The following is a 13140-nucleotide window of genomic DNA, read 5'->3' on the forward strand; positions in this document are numbered from 1 at the left end:
TCTCTCTTATCATAATCCGTTCTGGCATGAGAACACATGCAGGCTTGCCACGCAAAATCACAAGAATCATTTCGTAATTTTTCGAAATATATAATTGAGAATCTCCGCTATCTGGGAAAAAATATTGATCTATACATCAGGAAATTCATGACTACAATATAAGGCATAGAGATAACATTGTGCCTGCATTCTGGTTGTTAAGCTGGTGTTTTGAACAGTCGAATGAGGTTAAAATACTTCCTGCAAACATATTTTGAAAAATTATTATAAAAAACGGATGATATATCACACAGAGAAAATTAAGTTATTTTTATAGAACACTATTTGTTTAAAATGAGGTCTGAAACATGTGTGACAATTTGAAAGTATATGTATATATATGTGGTCTTGCATTGTTAGCATTTATTGTAATATTTTTTTTGCACCATTCTTGCCCCCGATTTTAGTTCAAACGTTTAACATCTATAAATGTATGTGATTTCATACTAAAACATTTAGTGTTGAACTTCAACTACAAATACCGGATTAAATGTCCGCGTGATATACGTTGAAGAATTTAATATTATATATATATTATTCACGTTTAACAATAAGGTTTATTAAATGTTAATAATATACAATAATTTTTTCATAAACGATAAACGTTTAAGTATGGTATATTTAAAGATGTTTACAAAATGGAATGAGCTTTTAAACAAGTATACTTACCATCAACAAAACGTTGAATATTTAGTTATAGAAAATCAGTATAAAACCTTAATTTTAATCGTTAAAAAATTGCTGATGTGGAATTTATAATAAAGGTATCTATTTAAGCTTAAATTGTAGTATATTATACCAAGTGTTCAGGAAATCTGCCAACAAACTTTACATTTATAGTAAATTACACTGCTGCATTTTTCTAGAATAAATGTTATTTTTGAAATCCTGTAAATTAAATTTTTATACTTGAGTTTTTTTTTTATTTGTATGTCTTATTTGGTATAATTATTGTGTTTCATATACGTTAATTTATTTCCTTTTTTTAGATTTCTTTGTGTATGATATTCTATTATTACACAAGATATGTCCGTATATGAACAGTATATCGTATTCTACACAGTGGTATATAAGTGATATCGGGTTCAGTTCATCAAATATTTGAGATGTAGTAATCGAGTTTAAAAACTAGATATGTAAATCCGGTGTCAATTTTTTTAAATGCCACAATTTGCTCCCTTTTTTAAAAATAATCGTATATTATATACGTATATTCTACAGTTCAATAAATAAATTTAATAATTAATACCTTCAACACATACCGTTTATAAATATACTAATAGTTTTAATTAATCTGTATTTTTGAACCTAGGTAATAAAAAGCTGTCTAGGGCCAAAAAAACTGAAATTGAAATCCCTCCTCTTTATTTTTTGAACGGATCAATTCAAAATATTGAAACTTGAGGTAATGCAATTGATGAATAAATACTATATTTTAAGGTAAAATTGACAGAAAATTTCAAGATGGCTGCTGGGCGCCATCTTGGAAAAAAAATTAAATGGAAATGGTGGTCTTGTAGCACATCATTTTGAAGCTCCTGACGAGTACTTTATAACCATAGAATATAAATTCAATATCTTTACCTAACAGTCGGTCCGAAATTTCACACCGAACATTTTCAAATACACTAACATCGATATTTCTACAAATATTCGTTATTGTCTGTCGTAAATCCAATACTGAAGCAAAGAAAAGTCTAGAGGTGTCAAACCTGGCGAGCAAGCTGGCCATTCCACAGGTCATCGACAGCTATTCGTTCGCTGTGAAATTTTAGACCGACTGTTCTTGTGTCAAGAAGTTCAAGGCAACCATCTAGCATCTTCTCAGTTGAACTCAATGTATTTATTCGATATATTAAGTTAAATGTTAATGTATTCAGGTAATTATTAAATGTACCACCATTTTGTAGTAGGTAAAGATATTGAATTTATATTCTAGGGTTATAAAGTAGTCGTCAGGAGCTTCAAAATGATGTGCCACAAGACCACCCTTTCCATTTAATTTTTTTTCCAAGATGCCGCCCAGCAGCCATCTTCAAATTTTCATCTGTCATTTTTGCTCTAAAACATAGTATTTATTCATCAATTGCATTACCTCAAGTTTCAATATTTTGAATTGATCCGTTCAAAAAAGGGGGGTCATTAAAGAAAAGCACTGTATATGTATATTAATAACTATTTAATACAAAAACAGTGCTATTAGATTGGATATTCTGGACGAAAAACAGTGATTTTTCAAAAGAATTTCTTACTGTGTGTGGTGCGTGGGCGGTTAAGGGTTGTTTGATGAAAAACAATGTTTCTGCAAAAAATATATATGCAATAATTAATTTAATAACATTGTTTATTTAAATTTTATATATAAATATTTAGTATAAACACAACATTATTAGACTGTATAATATGGACGAAAAACAGTAATTTTTCAGAAGAATTTCATGGAATATCTGAGGTGAAGTAATCGAGTTTAAGAACTAGATATGTAATTCCCGTGACAATGTTTTAAAATGCCGAAATGTTCTCTTTCTTTGTAAACAGAATCCTATATGATATATGTATAATCAACAGTTTAATAAATATAACTTGACCATACACGGTTGATAAATATACCAAAACCAAAAATTTACTAAAAATCGTTGAATAAATATATATTTAACGATAATAATATGTGTAGCTTGCATAATTCCATAGTATAAAAGACATCATCATCTACCTTTATTTTTTTTAATTTGTTTAAAATTAAATAATTATAAGCACCCTAAGAATTTGCTTAATAACATATATTTTTTTGTTCCAGAATGTTGATCACAAGATGAAATACAGATCCAAGAAAGGTCTTTTACCATTTGTCGAACTTAATGGAGAAGAAATTGCAGATAGCGCCCTGATTATTAAGGAACTCAGTCAAGTATTTAACAAAGATTTGGATGCATATTTAACACCAGAACAGCGAAATTTGTCGCACACCACAATAAGCATGATTGAGAATCATCTGTCTTGGGTTGTTATGTGGTAAGCAAATACTTTTTTTCCTGGTTGCTAATCTTGATTAAATTTCTGTTTGGTTGCGAAATATACGAAAATAAATCTTAATAGTAAATATATTGCTATATTAGGAGCTTTCGCAATAACGTCGGATCTAAATATAGCTGTCAAAACAACAATATCTATATTTGTTTTGCATGTATAGTGTATTTTTAATAGTGTAGGTACGATAATAATTTATGTTACTTTATTTGTTATTCAATCCATATTTTAAAAGGTATTCGTCTTTTTTTTGTACTTCAAAACTTTAATCCCCATTTTTTACTTAATAACTTAAGAATAAGATTTTTTAATTTACTTTGGTACATAGTACAGCTAATGATGGAATGTTTTATTGACCATGTTTTGTCTCTTTACATTTAGGTGGAGATCCAAATATCCGGACAGCGTTTTAAAAGGGTATAGAGTAAACCTCCAACATGCTCTTGGAACAAGAATACCCAACGGAATATTGAATTTCTTCTTTAAATTTGCCTATGGAAGAAAGGTAATTCCAACCATTCATTAAATGTTAGGTTAGATGAGTTATAAAAATATATTCAGGTATACGTTTCACTCTTGGTCTTGTGGAAGGTCATGTGGTAATAATGCAATCTCAGATGTATTCTAATTTCGACAATTGAGTTATTGTAAACCATCATATTATTACTAAAAAATGATCACCAATTAAAATGTAAAGTAATTTTTTGTTAATTCAAAATCTCATGTGTCAATTTAGCGTAGAACTTTCCAAGTACTTAGTTTTCCATAGATTTATGTTATTTGTCAAAGTTTTGGATTAAATATCACGTGTAAAAAATTTCCAGATACCTAGTAAGTATTTCAGGTAACTAGTGTGTGGTAGAAAATTCATTTTATACTTGTTATATGTACCACGATTTTAAAATAGAATTTTTAAACTAATTTCACTAATAATTATTTGAGACAACTTTAACACTAGTTATTATTTAAACTTTTTAGAAAATGTATACTGAGAATAATAATAGTTCGATAGGTTCTCTAGATATAGTGAAGAGAAATGCTGTGTTTTAGTTTTTATAGTTTTTAAAATCAATTAGAAGCATCCTTGTTTATTTATGCATGTGGAATATTATGTAGGCAATGAAGCATTTTTATAATTATATGCAATTAGATTTTATTAAGCAATATAGCAATTAGTACAAAGTAACTAACTTCACTATAGTAGCAACAATAGTTTTGTCCTGTAATTCATGTTATTGTCCTAAACTAATAAAAAATTCTGATACGTAAATTCGTTTTTGAAAAATAAGTTGGTTTATTTTAATTTGGTGCTGGACTTTATCATTTCCAAGTTTAAAGGGTTTTTTGTTAAAAAAATTAGTTTAAATGTCAATTGTTATCTCTAGGGGGTCGAAATTCAAGGTTTATTTAGTACGGATATGTTGATAATTTTAGATCTCTTATTACCCAAAAAAGTTTTATATTTATAAGGTATTGAAATATGAACATTATTTTTATTTTCCATAATTCTATTTTTATCAGGGTTCAAAAATATCACGATGTTTATATAAATATCAAAATATCGGATATATATCCAAATCTTGATATTTATGTTGAATTTTTGTTATTACCTAGTTTCCAGTCTTTAATAAATAATACAAATATATTGCTTATAATCATATTTTTATTATTCACAAAAATATGTATTTAAATGAAAAAAATACATAATAATTCTGTATTTAATAGCCTTAAATAACAATCTAAATTGTATTGTTGGATACTGGACTTTTCATTTAAATATTGAAATAGGAAAACATGTTTAGCTGTTTTTTGAGATCTTAATCTATTTCGTAGTTTGGATTGGACTATTCCAAAAGGCGAAAAATACATTTCCAAGGCTGCATTAGCTGTCAATAATTGCTTACTTAAATCAGAAAAATGTTGTTTTCCTGAAGGCCATTCATCTCCAATGCGCCCCAAACCTAATTTTGGAAATTGTTTCGATTGAGTTATCAGTGTCATGACAAAATCTCATTGCTGAAATGGTAAGCTTGTTCTTTTTGCATATTATTTAATCTCTTCCCAAGAAACCTATGGTCCAACATGTTTGCTGCAAAATGAGCCCCACCCATGGCCATACTTCTACGCCTAATAAACTGTTTTTTGACATGTAAGGGCTGGTTCTTTAGTGCCATTTCCAAAGAATTCCATATTTCTACAACAATGGAAATGGTTGTTGATATACATTGCAGGCGATCCAGTGTCACAGCAATTGGTGCCATACGAGCTAATAAATCAACAGCATTTATTGTGACATGAGTGTCATAAATGATTTTCATTATTTCAGTATTAATAGCAACTTTGTATCTTGGCAGAGTTGGACAAGAATACCTCTAATATCTAGGTAGCATATAATTGCATAATACATCGTATTCCATCTTGCTTCTTGGGGTATCACAAATTTTTTTCCTCTGGATCCTTTGTAAAGAGCAGCTGCAATATGTAAATTTTCTGAAGCATTTTATTACCCTTATGATGGACTGTGTAACTGCTGGAAGGTCAAGAACTTTTGACAATAAATTAAGAAAATACACCGAACAGCCATATTTAAGGATATTTATTTCACTCATAAGATTAGTGCACATTTTTTGTACATTTGCCACATTGTCCATCACAAAACTTTTAACTTTTACTTGAAAAACTTTTTCTGCAAGATCTATTGATGCTATCGCAATATCCTTGAGATTTTCAGCAGTGTGTAAAGTAACACCTGTATCTACAGTATTGATTGAAGTCGATTGATCCAACCATCTAACGACATGCACACCAGCTGATCCTTTAATTTTTCTTTACACTCATGTTTTGCTTGCTCTTACACAGTGTCTAAAAGAGGATCTTAAAGTTGATATCGAGAACGGCCTTTCTAACCCGGTCGTAAGATAGAGCACATATTTTTTTTAATTCACCATGATGAAGTATCAATCAAAAATCAATTTGTTTATCTTAAGGATATATTCATTAGAAGTGCCAATTATGCCTTAATTCGTGACCCTAGATAACGTCTGTTTTTTTTTGTGGTAGTGGCTGTAGAATAATTTCATCATGATTATCTCAAAAGAAAACCAACAATTCAATGTTCTTAAGTAATATTTAAATATTTTCTTACATATATTTAACAATTTCTACTTACGTGTAATACAGGGTGTTTCAGAACTATGGGATCAAACTTCTGGAGGTTGTTCAGTGCAACAAAAGAATCCATTTGAGTATAGGAACCCATGTCCGGAAATGCGTCACTACGCCACTACGGCCCTAAGAGGCGTTAAAATTTATAAAAAACATTAATTACCTAAATAGGATCTGCTGCATTAATTTTTACTTTTTGTATCACCATAACACATGATACCATAACAACAATTGTTTAAAATCAACGCTTATCAATGTCAATTCTCAATGTCATGTTTAAAAATTTTATAGCTTACAATGTTTAAACATTTATTGCTGATGGAAAACTTTACCAATCAAGAATTGGCGGATATGAATTTGGCATACGGAGCAACAAACTGCAGTGCACGAGCAGCATCGCGGTTGTATCATGAACGTTATCCTGGATACAAAAAGTTTATTGCGGTTCATCAGCGGCTCGCTGAGACAGGCATGTTTAAGACCAAGATGCATGATACTGGTGTTGCTCGAACCGTAAGAACGGTCGAATTTGAAGAAGAGGTGCTTCAGCGAGTTGCCGATGAACCGTCAAATAGCACATGTGACGTCGCTAAGAATATGAATACGAGTAACGCTTCTGTCTGGCGGGTACTATACGAGCAACAACTCCATCCTTACCAATTCCAGAAAGTTCAAGGTATGACTGCAGCCGATTATCATCCTAGAGTTCAATTTTGTCGATGGCTTCTGGATCACATCATTGCACAACCAAATTTTTTACGATATGTTTTGTGGACCGATGAAGCCTCTTTCACAAGAGACGGTGTTTTTAATAGTAGGAATAGGAGTCGTTGGTCTGTCAACGTATGGGCAGGCATTGTTGATGATTATTTAATTGGGCCATACCTTCTATCGGAACGGTTAACAGGACCTATTTATCTGCGTTTCTTGGAGGAAGTTCGCCCAGAACTCCTTAAAAATGTTCCACTAAACGTTAGACAGCAAATGTGATTTCAGCATGATGGAGCGCCGGCTCAGTTTGCTGTACAAGTACGCGAGTATTTGGCTCAGCGGTTTGGGCACCGTTGGATTGCCAGAGGTGGAGTAGGCCTCTTGGCCTCCTAGGTCACCCGATTAACGTCGCTCGATTTTTTCTTGTAGGGACATGTAAAGTCTTTAATCTACGAAACTCTAATAGAATCAGAGCTAGACTTAATTGGACGAATAACAACAGCATTTGAAATCATGCAAAACGAGGATCAAATTTTTTTGTGTAGTCCGCCGAAATCATGTGCGGCGTTTAAATCGGTGTATTGAGGTTGGAGGAAGACATTTTGAACAATTGTTGTGATGGTATCATATACAAAAGGTAAAAATAAATGCAGCAGATCCTATTTAGGTAATTAATATTTTTTCTAAATTTAAACGCGTCTTAGGGCCGTAGTGGCGTAGTGACACATTTCCGGACATGGACAAATCCTCTACTTAAATGGATCTACTGTTGCACTGAACAACCCCTAGAAGTTTGATCCCATAGTTCTGAAACACCCTGTATTATTTTATAGGCATTATAACATTTAAAGACTAATTTCAATTAAACCCACCTTTACTGGTTGATGGTAAAGATTTCGGTATTCTGTAATTTATTTTCTGTGTTTAGATCTTCAGCAGTTACTTCACAAGTTTCCATATATTTTTCCATTCTTGTGGGAATGCTTTGCATTTATTTTTTGCATCTTTTACACCTGGCCCAATTTCCACTGTTTATGGTTTTAATGCATTCCCCTGTAATAATACGTTTGCAGGCCGTATTTTTGAAACCATGCTAGAATCTTCGAATGCGAACAAAGTCGAACGGCAAAATTCGTACCCGAATTAAAAAGTGCATTTTTGAACAGCATTCGAAATTTCATTCGCATACGAACATGAAATGTAGTGGCAACGTAGCCAAGTCGAGTACTATTGGAGGCCATGTCAAACGGGATAAAGACGTTAAAGATTTTTTAACCTAACCTGAAATTAAGTTTAAAAACATCAGGGAATTTTGAGGCTTTTTTCATGGCGTTTCTTTTAAGTTGGATTCAAAAAATAAAGAATATTACGGTTTTTTGTCGAGTGAGCAAAAGAAAGAACTAATTTTATTTATTGCACCCGGAATTAAAGTCGGGCAACTTCACCCAAGATTTTCCAGCTAAAACTGCACAAGCCTTGTCGATAAAAGTAGCGGACTGATTACTATATATTTGTGTTCTGTGGATTACGCAGTCTCCCTGGAGCACATCAATTCCATCGTAATAGGCTTGCTTAATCTATACAATTTAATAAATTGAGCATCTGAATACATTTCAAATGGCTCAAGAAATGAAGAGTACATCTTATTCTTTCTATCTACCGCAGCTTCAGTCTCTTCCAGTGCATCGACGACGTTTCTTTGCACAAGATTGTTTAATCTTGCCATTCGATTATAGTTGTTTTTTTTTTAATCAACGACAAAAAAACACTACTTAAATACTTAAAGAACACACACAAATTTTTAAAAAAACAAAGCTAGTTTAAAATCAAAACAAGTAGCATCAGTAAACTGCATCCAATGAAAGCAAATGGAAGTGAACAACTGGCAAAGTCTTCAGTGGATCTTACTCAGGAAACAACCACTGAATCTGCATTGGATGCATCTGATGTTACTACAGAATCATTTTATCATTTTCTCTTGTTAAGGAAGTAGTAGAAACTTCTGTAGGCTTTACAACGCTACACTGCAAACCTGCAAGTGTAGATCCCAATAGAACCAGTGAACTGCATGCAATGAGAGCAAATGGAAGTGAAGAACTGGTAAAAGTTTTAGTGGATCTTGGACAAAAAACAACCACCAAGTCTACTTTGAATCCACCAAAAGTTACTACAGAATCATTTTCTCTTAATAAGGAAGTGGTAGTATCTTCTGTAGATAAGACAAGTGGCAGAATCAAATTGAAAATCGCACACGAACTTTCAAATTCGAATGGTATATACCCACTCGAGACACCGCATGCGAAAAAGTTCGCATACGATGCGGTGGAAAATACGAATATCGATTTTTCGTGCGAAATCCTCTAATTTCGTATGCGAATCAAATTCCAATGGTTTCAAAAATACGGCCCCAGGTCTACTTAGTCTTTTTTTTTATTTTCTCCTTAATTATATTACTAAAAATATATTTATAGTTACTAAAAATATAAATTACCTGACATACAGGGTGTCTCTAAAATAAAGTGACCACCAGTCCCGATTTTAGCAAGACAGTCCCGGTTTTTGGTGCACTGTCCCTGAGAATTTGCTAGTGCGAAAATAAATAAGGTGTTTTAACCTTGTTAGTAAAAATTCAATTTCTAATTTGTTAAAATGACTGAAAGATACAGTTTTGCAGAAAGACGGATATGTTATTAGTTTTTGGGTATTGTGAAGGAAATGGCCGTGAAATTGTAGTGGTATATGGGCAAAGATTTTTAAATCGGTGTATACCAATTCATCAAATATTTGCTGCTATTGAGAGACGCCTTCGCGAAACCGGTTGTTTTACTCCTGTACCTGTCAATTATGGACGGCACCATATGATAAGAGACTTCTCAGATGGTAGGAACAAATTTTGTAAAAAATCCATCCGACATTAAGCACCTGACGCTTCGGTTTAGAAGTAGGAGCATCTAAGGATGTGGTTCAAAGACCGTTGAAAGAACAGCCACTTTCTCCATACCACTTCCAAATTGTTGTATTATAATTATCAGTTGGTCTTCCTCTTCTGCAATAATTAAGTCGTCATTCATATATCTCAGGTTACTATTTTTTCTTTAGTATCTTTGCTATATGTGTTGTAAATGAGGGACATCCCTGTCTGACACCGCCTCTATCCTTAAAGCTCTGAACACTGTTTGTGTTGATCTGACATTGGCGTTATAGTGATGGTAGAGACTCTTAATTAAAAATACCAAATGCTTGAGGATACACAGAAATGAATAGTCCACTGATTACAAATATAATTTTGAGTTGTGTTCCCTTACTTTTTCAATGGTATATCGAGCATTAAGTAGCTGCTCCCATGTAACTTTACCTGATATGAAACCTCTCTTTTCATTCGACATTTGTGGAAGCAGAAATGATTCCAAAGGCTTATTATTGATATGGATTAATACTTTGCTTGCGTGGGGAATGAGAGTTACTGTTCTGTAGTTATTACATTCCATTGATGATTGTGAATATACAGATTCCTGCAATTCCATTGGCAATTCGCTTCTGCCTTTGGATTTTGAACAATGTTTGGGTTATATTGTTGATATTGTTTACATATGAAGCATGCTTTACAAGAAGTGAATTCATAATGAACATGTTTAGGCTGTTGAGAATTTCAATGACTAAAGTAACTCATTGTCAACATGAGCTTAGGGATACTGTGTGTGCGGGAATCATTGGCAATTTTATAATCGGTCCTGTAATTTTACCAAGCTAACTGGTGTGAAATATTTATAACATTTACTAAATATGCTGCAAGATTTATTAAAAGATTTGCCATTACAACTTTGGCAAGATGTGTGGTTCATCCATGATGGTGTTCCACCATATTTCACATTAAATGTTCGGAATTATTTGCATCAACAATATCCAAATAGATGTATTGGAAAAGGAAATGACGTTCCTGTAAACTGGTTATCACGGTCACCGGACTTGACTCCATAAGATTATTTTTTGTGGGGGTCTTTAAAAACGATAGTGTAGTCTAGAGCAATTAATACAGAAGAAGAGTGCAAGAATTTGAAAATGCAGCCAACAACTGAAGAACGATGAGAAGTTGATGTAAAGAGTATTTTTTAACTTTTGACGCCGTGTTAATATGTGTATTCATGTTGACGGAGGTCATTTCGAACAATTGTTAAAAGTTTATAATAATTAAAATAACTTTAAATAACCTATTGTTTCTTGTTAATTTAAAAAATCTTCCTTCAAACCACGTTAAAAGTAACTACACAAAAAATTTCATTCCTATTTTTTATTATTCTATATCTTGGTTTTATATCTTGGTAACAGTTAATTTTAGAGGGTTCTACCAAGCGTACCTTTTTTACTCAAAAGTGTTAGGCGAAATTGTTTCCTTTACAAAAAAAAATAAAAAGCACACTTGCAAAAAAGTTATAGCCATTTTACACCATCAACAGTGCAGTATAGAGCGCCCTCTAGTAAAAGATGCTCATCGAGTTTTTTACACCAAAAAACCGTTTGATACCAATTTTCAAAGGTATGTCGCAAAAGGTTAAAAAAAAATTAGATAAAATCTATTTTTTAAATATAACACCCTATTTTGACCTCAGAAATATATTCTAGGATTTTGTCCAGACGTTTAAGAGATACCCTGTATGTCACGTAATAAATATGATAAATGTATATCCTTCGAACCCTGATTTTTATAAATAATGTTCACTTTTCTTTTCACCATTTAATTTTTGTTATACAAATAAGTAATTCGTAAAGAAAAAAAAAAGATTTAGATATATGATGAAGATTATTGAAGTTCAACTAATTCACTTAATAGGAACTTTAAAATTAAGCAAATACGATTTAACACAATATTGAGTAATATTTTCTAAATGCCTTGAATTTCCACTACCCTATCACAAAACTTGAAAAAAAATAATCAAAAATTAATTTGCCAACACTTAAACCGTTTTCTGCATTATTGTTTTTAAACAAATCCTTTAATCATTGCACTTTAAATAACTCTTTAAAAGACATAACTTCTGTTTAACTAGTTTTTTTTTAAATTTGGTTGATCCTGTTAATTGCATGTTCCCTTCCAGTGTTTTGTGTTCCTAATATTGTTTTATCTCATTATTGACAATTTAGTGGTTCCAGGGTTCCAAGAAGGTCAAGGCCCACGGTATCGGCGTCCACACTCCGGAAGAAATCATCAAGTTCGGAAAGGAGGACCTTGAAGTACTTTCAGATACATTGGACGACAAACCGTTCTTCTTCGGGGATGAGCCTACGACTGTAAGGCATACCCTTTTCTGGTGTATTCATTAGTATTTTAATATGTTTTCACAGCTTGACGTAGTTGCTTTCGCGCACTTAGCTCAGATATACTTCCTGGACAAGGAAGTCGAATGGGAACTCCGTGATTTTATGACCGAATGCTGTCCGAATTTAGTAGGGCATGTTAACAGGATGAAGGAACGTTGTTTTCCGGATTGGGATGATTTGTGCAGGTATGTTTTTATAACATGAGAATTTCAAAATAGTTTCAACAGATTTTTTTTAAATTAATATTATCTTGGAAAAAACACTAAGAAAATATTTATGTTTTAAGGGTTTTATAAAACAACAGTCTAAATGATATTAATTATTGCATTGAATTTTGTTAGAATGTCTTAATAAGATTCATAATATCTTGTTCATATGCTTAAAATGTGATATAAATATTAATTCGTGGTCATATTTCAATAGTTAATACTGTTACATTTTTTTATTAAATTTTTGCTTTTTATTAAAATCGACTGATGTTGAAAGTCTTTAATAGAGACATATGCTAACAGCAGTCTGGAGAGCACTAATTGGTGGTGGGTTGACATGAATTATTTTAGAGATTTACGCTCTTAAATTGTGGGCGCCATCCAGTTTGGTGTATTTATTTAAAGTGCCATTGTAAGAGCCTTTAACTGGCAAATTAGTTTTCACATAAAGAAAAATGATGTAAAGAAGTAACACTTTATAAAATGCAAAATGAGCTTCAAATAACTCTATACTATAAAAAATATGTGAATACTGGTCAATGTAGTAGTCTAAGTCTAAGACTAGTCAAAGTGTTTTTAAATTTAAAAATGGAAAAAACATAGGATTTAGAAATTTTAGAATGTATTTTTATATAAATGGAAATGATATACCTAGGTAATAGCCCAACCATTT

The 13140-nt window shown here is 32.0% G+C and overlaps 1 protein-coding gene across 2 annotated transcripts in view; it reads left to right on the forward strand.

The window, feature by feature from the left end:
- Positions 1–13140, forward strand: part of LOC126740739 (failed axon connections) — a 224499-nt gene that overhangs the window by 179137 nt on the left and 32222 nt on the right. The window contains exons 2-5 of one of the 2 annotated variants that reach the window (XM_050446897.1): positions 2837–3051; positions 3448–3571; positions 12082–12228; positions 12283–12443. In XM_050446897.1, coding sequence (XP_050302854.1) covers positions 2837–3051; positions 3448–3571; positions 12082–12228; positions 12283–12443 — 647 coding nt within the window. The remainder of the gene's footprint in view (positions 1–2836; positions 3052–3447; positions 3572–12081; positions 12229–12282; positions 12444–13140) is intronic. The other variant, XM_050446898.1, reaches the window with a different exon arrangement.

This window comes from Anthonomus grandis, chromosome 9, assembly GCF_022605725.1.
Source record: "Anthonomus grandis grandis chromosome 9, icAntGran1.3, whole genome shotgun sequence".
In the NCBI taxonomy this organism is placed as follows: Eukaryota; Metazoa; Arthropoda; class Insecta; order Coleoptera; family Curculionidae; genus Anthonomus; species Anthonomus grandis.